General features: G+C 37.8%; 1 protein-coding gene across 1 annotated transcript; it reads right to left on the reverse strand.

Moving 5' to 3' along the window:
• Positions 1–423: 423 nt before the first annotated feature.
• On the reverse strand, positions 424–12,977 carry syn2a (synapsin IIa). The gene is made up of 11 exons (XM_040007880.1): positions 12,397–12,977; positions 6,355–6,412; positions 6,153–6,244; positions 5,669–5,825; positions 5,382–5,471; positions 5,184–5,246; positions 4,920–5,062; positions 4,756–4,830; positions 3,973–4,075; positions 3,674–3,820; positions 424–3,490 (listed from the first exon to the last, which is right to left on the reverse strand). The coding sequence occupies exons 1-11, from the start codon at positions 12,735–12,737 to the stop codon at positions 3,356–3,358; spliced, it is 1,404 nt and encodes a 467-aa protein (XP_039863814.1). The 5' UTR covers positions 12,738–12,977; the 3' UTR covers positions 424–3,355.
• Positions 12,978–15,329: the final 2,352 nt, after the last annotated feature.

Raw genomic sequence — 15,329 nt, forward strand, 5'->3', positions numbered from 1 at the left:
CAATGCAAGGTGCAAAAAGTACATATAGGTCTATAACTGTAATATTGATGATAACAGGTGATGCTAGTGTATATAGGTAAAATATAACACTAGCTTTACAATCAGATAATCGAAAGTAAAATGTCCTCATAGTTACACTTGAAATACATTCACTGTGGGGAAAAAAACCTTTTGAGATTTCAGCAATTTTGTGATGATGCAAAAACTGAAAATGTACATTTTCATGTTTTCCAGTCTTTATTTATATCGTTTTTTGTATATCTTGTTATGGCAGGCCTCAGAACACCAGGCACTTTTCTGTTTATTTTGCAACATGTTGAATGATACAGGTTGAAAATTACTTCTTTTTTTTTCAGAAAATAAACTTCCTCTAGTTGCAGATGGGCTGTGTCTTCACTGAAAATGCAGAAAAAGCCTTTTTCATTCATTCCGGAGGCACTCCTTAGAGATTGGGATTTACTGAAAAACAGGAAAATCATAACCTTTTAGGTGCAGAGTCAATCAGCATGTGTGTGGTTGTGTGTGAATTCATGCAAGAGTATATTTGCTCTCTGAATAACTGAAAACCAGAGCCCTGATGTGAGCATTGATGACAGAATCTATGTATTCCTATTTCATCTTTGGAGGTCATTGTGGTTTTTCCTCACTGTCATGCTCTTTTTTTAGTGGTTTTGGTGCTTTATAGCTCTGTGTAGATAGGTAGAAGTGTTTTTATGGAGAAACTGAAGTGTTGGCTTCAATCCTGGAACTTGAGTGCACTGAAAATGTTAAAGTTTTTGAATCTTAAGTGTCTACCTTAGACTTTCTTGGTGCAGTGTCTGAAAAAATCCACTATGCTTTGTTTTTTTTTGTTTTTTTAAACACTTTACATTTGAGGATGAGCTTTAGAGCAGGTGTTTGTGAAAATAATAATTATGATTGTAAAGTGTATCACAGCTATGGAGACAAAATGATAAATGAAAGCTTCATATGTGTTCATATGTAGAGTAGCCAGTTCTCCAAACAAGTTTTATTTATTAACTTGTCTGATACAAATAAAATATCCCACATTCTCAACATATAAGACAAACAGCACAATATGAAGGCACAAAGCAGAGGAGATGTGTTATCACCATCTCTTTCACAATACAGATATAATTTCATGCATTGGAAGCATCGCAGTATGTGCGCTTAGCAGCTGAACTTTTGCCCACTAGACTGTGTAATTTAGATGAGTCTGTCATATTACCCAGTGTTGCCATAATGAATAAAATTATTAAAATATCATCGTAACACATATGAGGACACAGCCCAAGCATGTATTGCAAAGGAAGCTTTATTGCCAGTGACAGAGGTTGAATTTCCAGAGAGGATTTTTTCCCCTCTACAATATATTGTCCTCTGATCTTGATACGAACAGCTCAACACTGGCCTCAGAAGTACCACGGTCTTTAACGCATACAGTTCACTAGGTCTGAAGACACAAGTTCCACCTCAACACAGTGACCAAATAATCACAATCACCGACCAAGGCGTCACCATGCAGCTATTACTGATGGGGTACCTCTGCATGTTCTTCCTTTGAAAATCATTGTCATGGCATACTTCCTATTAAACAGAACAACACATCCAATAAGCCGCAGGCATGGCTTTTACAAGGACACGCTCACAGTTACAATGGCACTTTATACAACTTAGAAAAAGACTGCACACAGAACTTGCTGAACATGTTTTATACTGTTGTAACAAACAAATTGTTGGAAAATGGTGCGGATTTATTTTTTACAGTTGATTTGGTTGCTTTTTAGCTGTTACACCATTTATTGTATTGGATATACGAAATGGCTTCCACACAAAAGCCACTGGACAACGATCAATTGTGTAAAAAAAAACCCAAAACCCAACAACCCACTTGTCTAAACACAATTTAATGCATGGATGGCTATAGCTTTGTTGTATCAATTTGATGACTGGTTGGATTAAAAAAAATACATTATTGTTCTAAAAGAGTCAAAATGAATAAATAAATTATTGCAACTTCCAACATCTCACAGGAATCTTTGAATGGCAGTAACGGGGACACAGTACTACTACCGGAATCCAGACTAAATCTCAGAGCACTTGCACTGTTGTCATGGCAACACCTCCAATGATAGCTGATCTCCAGAGTGAGAGTAAGGAATGGAGGGGGCAAATCATACATTACACAGCTTTTTATTATCAGAAACAATGTCTGCCTCCACACAACAGCTTGAATGCAGCGTCAGTTCACTGCTGTGTGACTTACAACAAGCAATTTGAAAACATAACTGTTATCTTGGAGCGCTCTGCTCTGATTAAATTGCACACTCCTTGTGACAGCCGCAGAATTAACGGTCTCATCACTGGTACTTACGTTGTGGGTTACTGGAGTGCAAAGACTGATTAAAAGTAACCGATATGTTCTTTGGTTCAAAATATATAGAAGTTGTCTGTAGACACCTGCACACCTTCTGCATAATAAAATCATCAATACATCTTAGACTAACTCTATTATCGATTAAATATCTATTAAAACTCTGTATAATCTCTTTTCTAGTGAAACTAGTAATGAAAAAGAGGGAAAAAAAAGATTTTGGAAAGGCAATATACTGTATGTCTCTACTGTATCTCTACACTTTATCCTGTACAACTTATAATATGCATTTCTTATGACACATTCACAATGCATGAATCACAGGGAACACAGCTTAGATAAATACAGCGGTGTAACAGCGATGTTACGTGAACATCCCACTTGATCAGACATTTATAACTGACTTGCACCTGCCTTTCTATCAATCATGCAAAACAAATAAAAAAAAACTCTATTTATTAGTATTAGTACGAAAATAATCACTACTACAGCCATACACACCCACTGTTTACATATTGAGATATACACAAGTTTCAAACTGTACAATCTTCCACAGTTTGAACAATATCTAAAGGTACACACCAAAACAAAAAGAAAAGGGGTGGGAAGGGCAAATGAAAGATCCATAGCTGGGTTAAACGAGTAGCACAGAGCAGCACCGAACTCAGTGTAGGCACAATCTGCTTTTTACATCATCAACAACAGCCCCAAAGAAAAACCACAGCTACTGAAACACAGGTGTCCTATAAAAGCACACTTAAATCAACAGGTCAACAAGTAGACAGTACGTTTTGACACTGCATAGAGTTTAAAACACAGTCCAGGCCAGCACTCATCTGTACTGAGCTCACGCCACCAAAAAATTTGACTCTAGCTATGAGCATCCACACACGCACACACACATACACACGTCTGTGCATGTGTTCAGCAGGTACATCGCTGTTATCTAGACTCTCAGATATCCCCATTCTACTGGATTACTCAGTTGGCCTGGACTGGTTTCGGACCCACTGCAACGCCATTACAGTCAAGAATGTACTGCAGACAACCTTGAGGCGGGCGCCCAGCACCGTTCTTGGTGGGTTCACCAGTAATCTCTCCCTTCTGGCCGGTCCCCTAAAAACAGAATTTTTTTTTTAGGAATTTACTCATTCAACAGTTAATTGGTGAAAAATTATAACAGCTAAATGTTTTTTTAATCTTACAGTACACACCACTGACAATATTCAAAAACATAAACAAAAACAAAACTAGCACAACGCTACTGCTTCTAACTGCTGTGCCTGTGTGCTGCTGTACCTGGGATGGTTGTATGGTGGTGGGTCTCTTGGGAGCATTAGCTTCTTTCTCCACTAACTCGTTCATTTTTGCTAGCACCATGTCTGCAATGAGCTGTCGATCCTCAGCCTGGTGTTCACCTACCAGCGGCATGGAAGAACCAACCACCTATGACAAGTGGAAGATAGTTACAGTAGAGAGACAGCAGAGGGCAGTGTCTTGTGAAAAGCTTGGCCTAATATAAAATGTGACATTCATGTCAAACAGTATATTTCAAATGCACAAGTTGACTTTTAAACATGACAGTCCTAGATTCCTACCTCAGTGATGTAGTCTCTGCCATCTTTCCCATGGATAGCTTTAACTGCACAAATATCCAGACCCCCGAAAATCTCTGAGCAGGTGTCAACCCACATCTTGTACCTAACAAAAAAAAAAAGTAACTTGAAACCAACTAAATACATTTAGGCATACAGACATTGCCAAGATGACCGGTTGAAATTTAAGTTGAGCAACTCTAGACAAAAATGCTTTGTTGATGCCAAATATAGGAAGAGAATTGCCAGAGTGTTTTGAGCTGAGAGAGCCAACAGTAACTCCAATAACCATTCTTTGGTTAGGTAGGAAGAAAAGGATCTCTGAATGTACAACACATCAAACCTTGAAGCACCAGGTGTCACTCATGTCAGCTAAGAACAGGAAACTGAAGCTACACCAAAACTAAAAAATAATGCCTGTCTGATGAGTCTTAATTTCTGCTTTAATACTTAGATGGCAGGGGCAGAAACAACATGAAAACATGGATCCATCCTGTCTTGGATTAATGATTAAGGCTGGTGGCAGTGCAATGATCAGGGAGTTTTGGTGTAGCTTCAGTTTCCTGTTCTTAGCTGACATGAGTGACACCTGGTGCTTCAAGGTTTGATGTGTTGTACATTCAGAGATCCTTTTCTTCATACCTTTATTTATTTAATTAAATGCCTTTAGTACCAAGTGAATACCATTTAAACACCACAGCCTACATGAGCATTGTTGCTGACCATCTATCCCTTTATAACCACAATGCTTACATAAACATCAAACACTGACTGTAGCATTCTCACCTATCAGTCATGGCCACTTGTTCAAGCATAGCTGAGCCCGTGTTGGTCTTCCAGTTACCAGATATGGAAGTTCTCCTGATATGGGTAAATTGCACAAATTAAAGCAATGTCAGCCCATCTTCTGTTTTATTTGTAATGCCAAGCAACAAAAGTGTTCTACATACATGTAAGCTTTGTAGTCGGTGCCAATCTTCTGGATTCTGATATCGTACTTGGAGTCAATGAGAGGCTCTGTGGTGGTGTAGGTCTGGGTAAGAGCCACAACACTAGCTATGTCCTGGAACTTACTGTGGTTGTCCACCTTCACCTGTGCACAAAATGATTAGACAGAAAATAGTAAAATATTGAAAAAAGATAGTTGTTTTAATGAAGAGTATATCCACAGTCTGCATACTTTCATATTATTGCAACAGGAACAACCTGTATACCTTTCCAATACCAGAGTGGGCGTGTCCAATCTTCACAACAACAGGAAACGATGGCATGCTTACCTAAAGTAACAAGTTATAATTTGAGTTACTTCTTATGTTATCCCTTCACACATTAACAAAGTTTTTAATGTCAATAACAAATAAAAACATTTTCAATTTGTGCAGTAAAAATGGGGGAGATAACATGGTTCTCACCATCTCCTTGTAGTTTGGGTAAAAAGTCTGTTCGATCAGAGGGAACTTCTCAGGTCCTAACTTTCTGCAGGTGTTGATAAGCTGGGCAAACTGCACATGCATAAAGATAAACAGACATAAAGAAATAACCGACAAACATACAAAAGTTGGAAATTGTTTCACAGAATTTTTTTAAACAATATGAAATGCAATCCAGAACCAGGGCATTCAGAAAAGATCAGTGTTTTCATCCATCTGCCTGCTACTATTGTTCTAAGTAAACCACTGCCTGACTGCTGATTGCATACCGCCCACGGCTTGTCACACAGGTTGTAGATGGACTCGAGGGTATTGATGCTTGGCACACCACCATACTGCAGGCCAATGATCAGGTTGCGAAAATCTTCATTCTGGGTCATACTGAAGGCATGTTGACGAATGAGGACAAAGTCTGGCTTGAATGACCTAAAAAATAGAATTACAGCATAGATGTGGCGAGAACTCACCATAAAAATGACAGGCTGTTGATAACAATGTAGATAAGGTAGGGACTGTTAGTGTATATATATTGATTTAAAAAAAGAAAGCGAAAGTGACTCATTTTGTTAGATTAACTGGTGAAGATGAACTATGGGATGTGAAGTAGATAAGAAGTGTGCAAAGTAAAGGGCTGCATGACTGTATGGTTAGATGTGACTTGCAGTCTAAAGTACTTTGAGTACAACTAGAAAAGTGCTACATAAACAGCACTTTACATTGAATCTTCTCTGTGTGTGTTTGCATGTGTCTTACCTGACAACCTTGGTACCATTTCTCAGAACCTGCATGTTAACATCGCAGGTTCCATTTGCATGAGCTATGACATTGATCTCGTTGAATTCAGCCTAGGGAGTTGATCGTTAGAAAAGAGAACAGTGCATTTAAACTTATGAACTCGCATACTCTGCACTCAAAGTGTACTTGCAATGGATTTAATTTGGCTGATGAATTGTACCTGTTCCACTTTGATGTCATAATCCCCAAGTATTTTCTTTCCGCGGAATAATTTGGCCCTGGGTAAAAAGAAAGCATTAACTTTTAATGTAATCACAAATACAACAACAGGATTACAGAGATTTCCAAAATAGATTCAACTGACTGCACCTCTGAGTACAATGATCATATTAGTTTTTACTTTGCAACAAATATAACACAAAATATGGCTCAGAAATCACTGCTCAATATATGCAAATGTGTGAAGTGCATGAAGTATTACAATCCAGACATGTCACTTTGTGGTTTTCTAACTGCAGATTTCCAACACCTTTCCCCCTCAATCTGGCAGGGACATCCATAAAACATTACAACACTAAATAAAATACAATAAACTGTATTTATAAAGCCAAGCCTTACACAGTCTACACAGAGGTGTAACTGAGCATTTCTGACTGCTTCGTCCAGTAACAGTGGTGCCTACGGGGATAACACGGATGATGCAATGAGGCAACATTCACTGAATTCAAAGATTCCCAAAATGGTTGCACCTTTCAGGCTTGTAATTCAGCTCTTAAAAATAAATGTGACACCCCACATTTTCCGTCACCTGGATCACTGTTGAAGAGGAAGTCTTATCACAGGGTTTTACGATTAAGGTGGATCAGTGACCAAAAACTATACAGGGATGAAAACTGCCAAAGCCTCACAGCGATTTTGCGCCTATTATTTCTGTGTCTCTTACTGATATACAGGGGATGGCCCAGACAAGATAAGCTGTGGCCACAGATACTACTGGGACAAATCAATACTAGGGAGAGCACAAATAAAGATCCTTCCCTCAAGCTGCCATTGTTAAGCTCGAATTTTGGTTTGAATTTCCACAGGTTCAAGTTCATACTAAATCTAACCACCAGCTACTACAGTGCAAGTGTGCTACATAAATTATTATAGCTATATTCAAAGAAAATTTGTAGACAATATGACATTATGACGCATGATGTAAGTATATTTTGCAAACATGTTTTTCACTTCCTACTTGGTCTTCCTTTTCATTTGCATCACTGTGTGGTTTTTTTCCCATATCACCAACATGCCAATTTGTTTGTTGTGATTTATTATCAGCCAGACTCAAATTTGCTTTAAATGACAAATTTATTTAAGACGGAGTGATTTATGTAAGTCTGGGATGGTACGTATTAACGGCTGCTCATAGATCCTACCTGCCGGATCTTCTTTTCATTGATATTGCTGTTATGACTGATGAAGCCGAGCTAGTGAGTTTCTGTGTTAACTAACGTGTTAAAGCTATAAATATGACTATTACTAAACTGTACTGTCATTAATAGTGTTGCTTTGTTAATGTTGTATGGTTGTTTTATTTTGTGTCTTTCAGTTGATTACCTGGCTTCTGTAAAGGCACGGTTACTGTACTGGTGTTAGTTTATGCTTGTGCAATAAAACTTATAAAAGGCAGCAATCAGATGTCCGAGCCTGAGTACGACACAGTTTCATCAGGAAAAACACACCCTTACGGTGGTAGTTTACTAAATTAAAGGTAGTTAGCTTAGTAAAAACTGCACAATCACCCTCCTGTCACACAGGGAGGAAAAGCTGAATAATTCATTCAAAATGTAATTAGAGCATTGGGATCTACTTGGCTGCTGAAGAAAACAAGCATTAAAATATGAATCACCGCTCTAATATTTAGGAAAATGAAGAGCCTGCTTTGCACTGCAATGAATGCTCTCTGCCAACCTACACAAAAAAGATATTATTTCCAAAACATGATCCCTGAAATCAAGTACATCATGCACGATAAGTTTTATTTTGTACAAATAAGCTTTTTTTTAAATTAATATTTATAATAATAATATTTTTTAGCATAAGGAATGACTGTATAAAAGAGGTGTGGTTATGTGATTAATTCATGGTTATTCACTGTGCAAAGAACGTCTCAGCTCAGCACACTGAAAAGGCCACCGAAGCCACACATTTAAAGAAGTGATCTTTCAATGCACTGCATTAATATGCATTAGAATGTGGCTGTCAGCTCGCAGCAAACAGATTCTCTGGTGTCAAGTTTAGCTTTCGTCCAAAAACCAATGACTTTATTTTTATATAAAACTATATTTATTTCTTCCTTTGGATTTGGCTGCTGGCTTCACACCTGCTTGGTTTGAAACGAGGAAGCATGACAGTAGATGTTTACATGGATCATTGATTTGTAAGAATCAACAGGGGTTCTTTTGACTTGAATTAAACATGAGATTAAAAACAAATAAGAAATTAATGTTTTGTTTTCAGTGATAACGCTTTTAAAACTACTTCAATCTGAAATATAAATAGGAAAAATTAATTATAATTCTTTTTGTTTTAACCCTTTAAAGGCCAATATGTTTACATAGCTCCACAAAAAACTAAAATAATTCATTTAATTCAACGAGAGTTTGATTATTATTTGTATTGCACCACACATAAACCCTTATCCAACATCAATAGTGACACACACTTATCACTTTAGTAGCTCCAAAATGACTGTTCCTGCACTAATGCTCATACCTGTAACTATGGCTGCAGCACAGCTGCATAAACCACCTGAACAAGAACCAAAATAAACTCCAATTTTGTTTTGATTCTTGCTTATGAGATATCTTTGAAGCTGTGAAAGGTTACCCATGTAGGATAAAAAATTTTGTTTTCAATGGGGTATTTTTTGCCCTTTGGATAAAATGCGGCCGTTTTTGCATAGCTTAGCCGTTTTAAGCTCATTTAAGGAACCAAGACAAGAATTCTAACATTCTAACATTAAAAAAATTAATATCCTCTGTCGAACATGAGCTATATTCATTCAGCACAGCCAAAATAGCATAAAAATATAAAATGGAATGACACACAATGTCCTCAGGATCATCTAAGGTTTAAGGGGATGCTGGTTTTGGCTAAATGCTGTAAAACATTTGCCAAATTAAAGATTGCTATGACAGACATTTTTTCAGATGAGTCACTGAGGGCTTGGTAAGCCAGAATCCTTGCTGAATGTTAATGTCTTATTACTTTGCTTGCGTAACATTCACTCTCACATATTGGCAATGTCTGAACTAGATTAAGCTCACAGCATCTTCTTCTGATATCAGATGAAACAGTAGACTAATTATTTTTTGGGTAATTTTTAACATTGAGCAATTCAATTAAAGAAATGCTGTTTCTGAAACTGAGCTACATTATATAGTGTGTGCAAGGAACCAAGGCATCTCAGCCATTAGTCTGATAAGTAAGACAGTGAACCATCTGCTCCTCCTGTCCTGTAAAAGCAAATTATAGCACAGCCATCCTGGAACAAAATAAACAACTCTTCATGACTGACAGCCTCATCTAACAAGTCAAACACTGGCTGAATAACAAAAAGCATCAGTCTGCGCTCTGACCCTGGTAAACACCCAGATTTTACGACACACTGTAAGTATTCTGCTTAGCTTGTTGTATAATGAAGAGAATAGAATGTCTATACTAATGTCTTCTGTTTTCTCTATATTCTAGATTTCGTGTCATTCTACGCTTACTGTGATTTCATCTTTGCCCAGCTCTGGGTACATAAAAGACATGAGATATCTAATAATAAAACATATAAGTTACAGGCAATTAGATATGTTAGAGAAACATTCAGAAGTGAAAAATAATTAAATGTTTTAGAAAGTAAACAGAATTTAATGGTTGAGCCTTCTCACAGATGCAATTAGCCTGGAGACCTCTCTTGATTTCAATTGTGTCCTGGGCCAGCAGGTTCTCATTAATCTTCCTTACATTTGCAGCAGTGTGCAGACAAAAGTCTGGACATCCTGCCACACAGTGAGCATGTAAGCAATACAAAGCAAAACCTTACACTGTGCCAACATGGCAAAGGAAAACAAAACATGTATTAATATAAAAACATCTATTCTGAAGCTTTTTTCACCAAATTGTTCTCGGTTAGGGTTTTTATGCTCTAACAGAATGAGTACAAAGGCTAAACAAAACAAAGCAATCCCAGCCTACACTATGTAAACTGATTTATACTGAAATAGTGACCATAAATCACTAGGCAAAAGGTCCCATAAAACCTGTCCCAAAGAAAAAAAACCTAGTCAAACATGTAATACCTCCCTCGTGGTGATATTGAGCAGGCCTAAAAAATAGATGCAGGCTCAAGAAAGAGGAAGCCCTTTGAAAGCTGATGTCCAAAGTGGCTATGCACTAGATGCACATTGCAACAACAGTAAACTGCACATGTTATGAACACATCAAGCTTCAAAATGGATTTATCTGCAATATAGGTACAGTCAGGGCAGATAATTACCTAAGGTTTTTACACAGGAGTTTCTACATATCAGCTCCTGTTGTATACTGACAGTAAAAATAATGGCACATCCTATCAGCTCAACCGACTCAACCTACATTATCTATAAGAAGGGTCTTTGATGAAGGGCAAAACTTTAGTTTAATTTACTATATCTTGTTTCTGTGCCAGATATGCAGAGCAATATTTGATCTTCCTTTCCTCTCATAAGAAATATAGAACAAGTGAATATAAAAGCTGGCATCCATCCTGCTGACGAGGGTCTCATCTTAATAACAACAACGATCAGGGTTTCTAATCCATTAATGGCCAGTCCTGCACAAATAAACACACACACAGTGGCATTTAGCTAAGGTTGATACATGATATAGAACAACGGTAACATATTAACCTTCTGAGACATGATGTGTTGACAAATTTTACCATGCTGTCTACCTATTACTATATTCCTTCAACTATTGGTGTTTTCATCCATCCAGCTAAAGATTTTCTTAACTGCTTATCCACTTTAGATACACTGGGGGGCTGAAGCCTATCCCAGCTGATTTGGGGGAATAATAGACTACACCTTTGAATAAGGTGTAGTCTATGAGTATGAATAAACATGTATTTTCAGCAATGTGAATAAACAAATTTCACATTGCTGAAAATACATGTAACTGCAAGATATCTTATGTGTATATGTTTAAAAGTGAAGCAAGCTGATTTTTTTTCATTCTTTTTAACTGTATACCACTGTATACTCTGTGGTATACAGTTAAAAAGGCATCAAAGGCATTAAAGAGTTAAGTTACAGTTCTATGCTTTCTATGTTTAGGTGGTAACTGAAAATGACTGGATATGCTGCAGTGAAAAACATGCCACCAGCGTAAATAAATGTTTGTCATGTGGTGAGAGAGTTAATCAAATATATTCTATTGTTTGACAACACGCAAAGTAATTTCCATATAAATCATTTAGAACATTTTAAGTCCTTCAAGCAGTCGACTGACAAAGATGCTTGCTTTAAGCTACCTCTGACTAAGATCCCCTAGGACACGGCTGCCAGTACAACTGCTTAATGCCTTAAGGTTACTGAGGTTAAGGGTTGAGAAACATAACTATGTTATACATTTTAAGGTTGGACTCACAACTAAGAGAACCTTATGCACCATAGGTTTAATTTCTTGTCATGCCATGTGATCTTCCATCACTGAGCAGGGGGAAACCCCATTGATTGAGGGGAAGCACTGCAGTATTAGAAATAACATGCAGTTCTCAATGCTGCACAACCTGTGGAACACTATTCCTTTTTTTTAAAAATGGTGAAAAATCACATTCCAGTGCAGTATTTCACCATTTTTAATTAATTAATCAGATTTTTGTACAGACAGATGCAAAACTAAATAAAACGATTAAACAAAGCATTTGCATTTATTACAAAAAAGAGCAAACAAAGGACATTTAAAGTCCTCCATCTTGGGATAATGGCATTACTGCTGAGAATCAGTGGATTGTTTTTGATTAAGTTTTGGCTGCCTGAGTGTATTATTCTGAACACTGGCATGGTGTAACATCAAACCACAGCAGCACTCCCCATTCATCTCTGCAGGGTGCTTGATAGAGATGTTGTTTCAGCAGTTCTTTAACCATTACCTAACAGCTATATGGCTGGAACATAGAAACAATGCCTACAGCAGCATATGAATGACACAACACGAATGATATAAGAGCAGCATTTTCTCTTACCACTCCTGTTGTGGTTCATCAATGACCAGGAGAATTTTAAACTTCTTAGGTGTCGTGACTTGGGTCTGCTCCACCAGCCCTGCAGAGGCAGCTGTCTGCTTAACAACGTTGGTAATGGAACTGAAGAAACCCGCTCCTGTCGACTGAACTGGCTGGGGTTTCCTCTCTGGAGCAGGGGAAGTGGCTGGAGGTGTTGGCCCAGATGTCGGAGACTTGGCAGGGGTGTTGGAGGCAGGTGGAGGAGGCTGAGCAGGATCGGGCCTCTGAAGGTCTGTCATGTAGCCATTGGGCAGGTTGGAGATGAACGTGCTGTCTGAGAGACGCCGACGCAAATAATTCATGGCTGCAGAGGAGCAAGAAGAAGAGTCAACAAGCACTGGGTGTGGAAAAGTATTCTGCCGAGAAGCCCCTGTTCTCAGTGGTACAGCTGATAATGGCTGAGCTCTCAGTGCAAACTCCCAACAAATGTATTCCCTCTCAGCTCAGTGGAGCATCCTCGAAGCTCCCCCTCACTGGCAGTGACGCTACACTCTCCCATAGCCAATCACTTTACCCCGTGCTTTCCTCAAGCATTGCAAATGATGCTCTGGCTGTGCCTCTCCTTCCTGCTATCGCCCTCCACTCTCTCCTCTCTCTCCCCCCGGCATGCCTGCCTTTTCTACCCCTCCCCCATTTTCTACTGCCTTAGAGACGTCATCCTTTTTTGAACCAGAGCATGAAAAATAGAGGGGTTTCCAGTGAAAGTGCAAGAAGGTGTACTGTGTACTACATCACCCTCCCCTTACTCCTACTCCCCTTGTTACTCAGGTTCACCCTGCCCTCTGTCTGGGTGCTGTTTTCCCTGCTTATAGAATGCAGCCATGAAATCTAAAATGGCTGTTAGGACTGGTGAATGAGAAGAAGCGTCATCAGCCGTCCCTTGAGAAACAAATTCATGCACTAAAACTCTCTGTCTTAATTGTTTAATGAATCTCTCTCTATGTAATAATTTTCCTTATTATAATTTACTACAATAGTTGTTTAATTTAAAAATATTACAAACTCAGTTGGCTAACATGTCTCCATTACGGGTGGCACAATTCATTGTGTTCATTATATTTTATATAAACGTTTGATGCTTATGAGAGCATAAAAACACTGCATACAATATTCTTAGCACTAATTATCACAAGGTTCACTAAAAACACAGTAATTTCTGTGAAGCACTTATTAATTATATCATCAATACTTATAAGACAAAACAAAAGACTGGATTTTTTAAACAATTCAATAAATCAATAACTTGTGATGTGCAGTGGTAAAAGGTTGTTAAAGTGTAAAAAGATAAATTCAAACATAGGCACACATAAAAAAAATTGCAAGTCAGGACATTGAATCTTTATATTGCAGTTTGAGTATATTTTCTAATGAAGGGCTAATATTACTATATGACTTCATTCATCATGGCATGACTTGTTAACCAGAAATCGTACAGCCCCACTTCAGTCCTGCATTTTAACGGTTAATAACAAGGTAAAATATTAATATAATACTTTTTGAGATATTATGAGATACTTGCACATACCGTGTATATTTTATATGTTGTTTATGACATTTCAAATTGCTAAATTTTTACATGGAATTAGTTTTATGCTTTATAAATATTTTTACAGAATTTGAAGATTTCCTCTAATACTAAAAATCTGAAATTGGAGAAAATTCCTCTGTTGCTTGGCAACGTGACACAATAATAATAATAATAATAATAATAATAATAATAATTTATATAATTAATTCTGTGGAATATAAATTTACCGTATGAATTGAATTTCAGGTCTACAACTATTTATTCATTCATTTTACGTTTCACTGATTAAGGGAAATTCTGGGAAATATGATATTAGTATTTTCTGACCCTGATCTCTGTCATTTGTGCAAAATGCCTGTAAACCTGTTGACAGTCAGCTACTATAGTAACTAGCAAGACTAAGGAGTACACTGAATAGATGGGCCTATGCAGGTCAGACTTTGGGGAGCACCCCTCATGTTTCTGCAACTAAAAAGATGTCATTTATCAACTTGTGCAGCTTTAATACATGACCTTACTGAAAACTGCTAAACAAATGGAACTGTATTGAAGAGATTGTGTGCTCACAGCCAACTGTCCTTGTGTGTGGTGAATTCATTGATCCACTTCTGTACTGAGAGAAAATGTCTCTTGTGTTTGTATCCTGCTTTGGCATGTTTACAACTGTTACTAGCTGCTATTTCTTTATGAATGTACTATGCATGAATACTTGTAGCTGTGCATCTTGCATATATGGGGTGGGGGGGTGGAATACCAAGATCACTTGAGCCCAATTCTCCCCTGTCAAAGCTGTTGCTAGTCCAGTTTATCAGTTGATATGGTGTAAAGATTTGTGATTAACAGGCTCCTCTGTTTTGTTGCATGCTGGCAGACATTACAGTTATCTTTATGTCACTTTAACAAGGGTGAATTTTGTTTTTGGGGTTGTGGCAGCGTAGTTGAGGAAGATAATATGAGTTTATACATGAGCTTAGATAAATGTGACCATTCTCTCGATCACTGACTGGGGTTGTTGTCCATGGTTTTAATCAAAAGCTAGAATGATGCTATTGGTAAATCTGATTGTTGCTATATGCTAGTAATTTTGCACCTACAGTGTGTGTGTGTGTGTGTGTGTGTGTGCAGAATCGGTAGAGAATCTATTGGCTGAAATAAATAATAAGAATAATCTGAAAATAATATTGCTAAAAGATGGTGTACCTTGCAATGACTATTAAACATGTGTGCTATTGTGACACCATGTGGTAGTATCAGTGTAGTGAGCAACAAAACCAACCTCAGCTTTGCTTAAGTCTGAAACCCAGCCATTCTAGTCAGATGTCTGTGGATGAGACGCTCCAGCAGGGCATTGTGCCCTCAGTCTGTC

Source organism: Simochromis diagramma, unplaced genomic scaffold (assembly GCF_900408965.1).
Source record: "Simochromis diagramma unplaced genomic scaffold, fSimDia1.1 OVJJ01000545.1, whole genome shotgun sequence".
Classification (NCBI taxonomy): Eukaryota; Metazoa; Chordata; class Actinopteri; order Cichliformes; family Cichlidae; genus Simochromis; species Simochromis diagramma.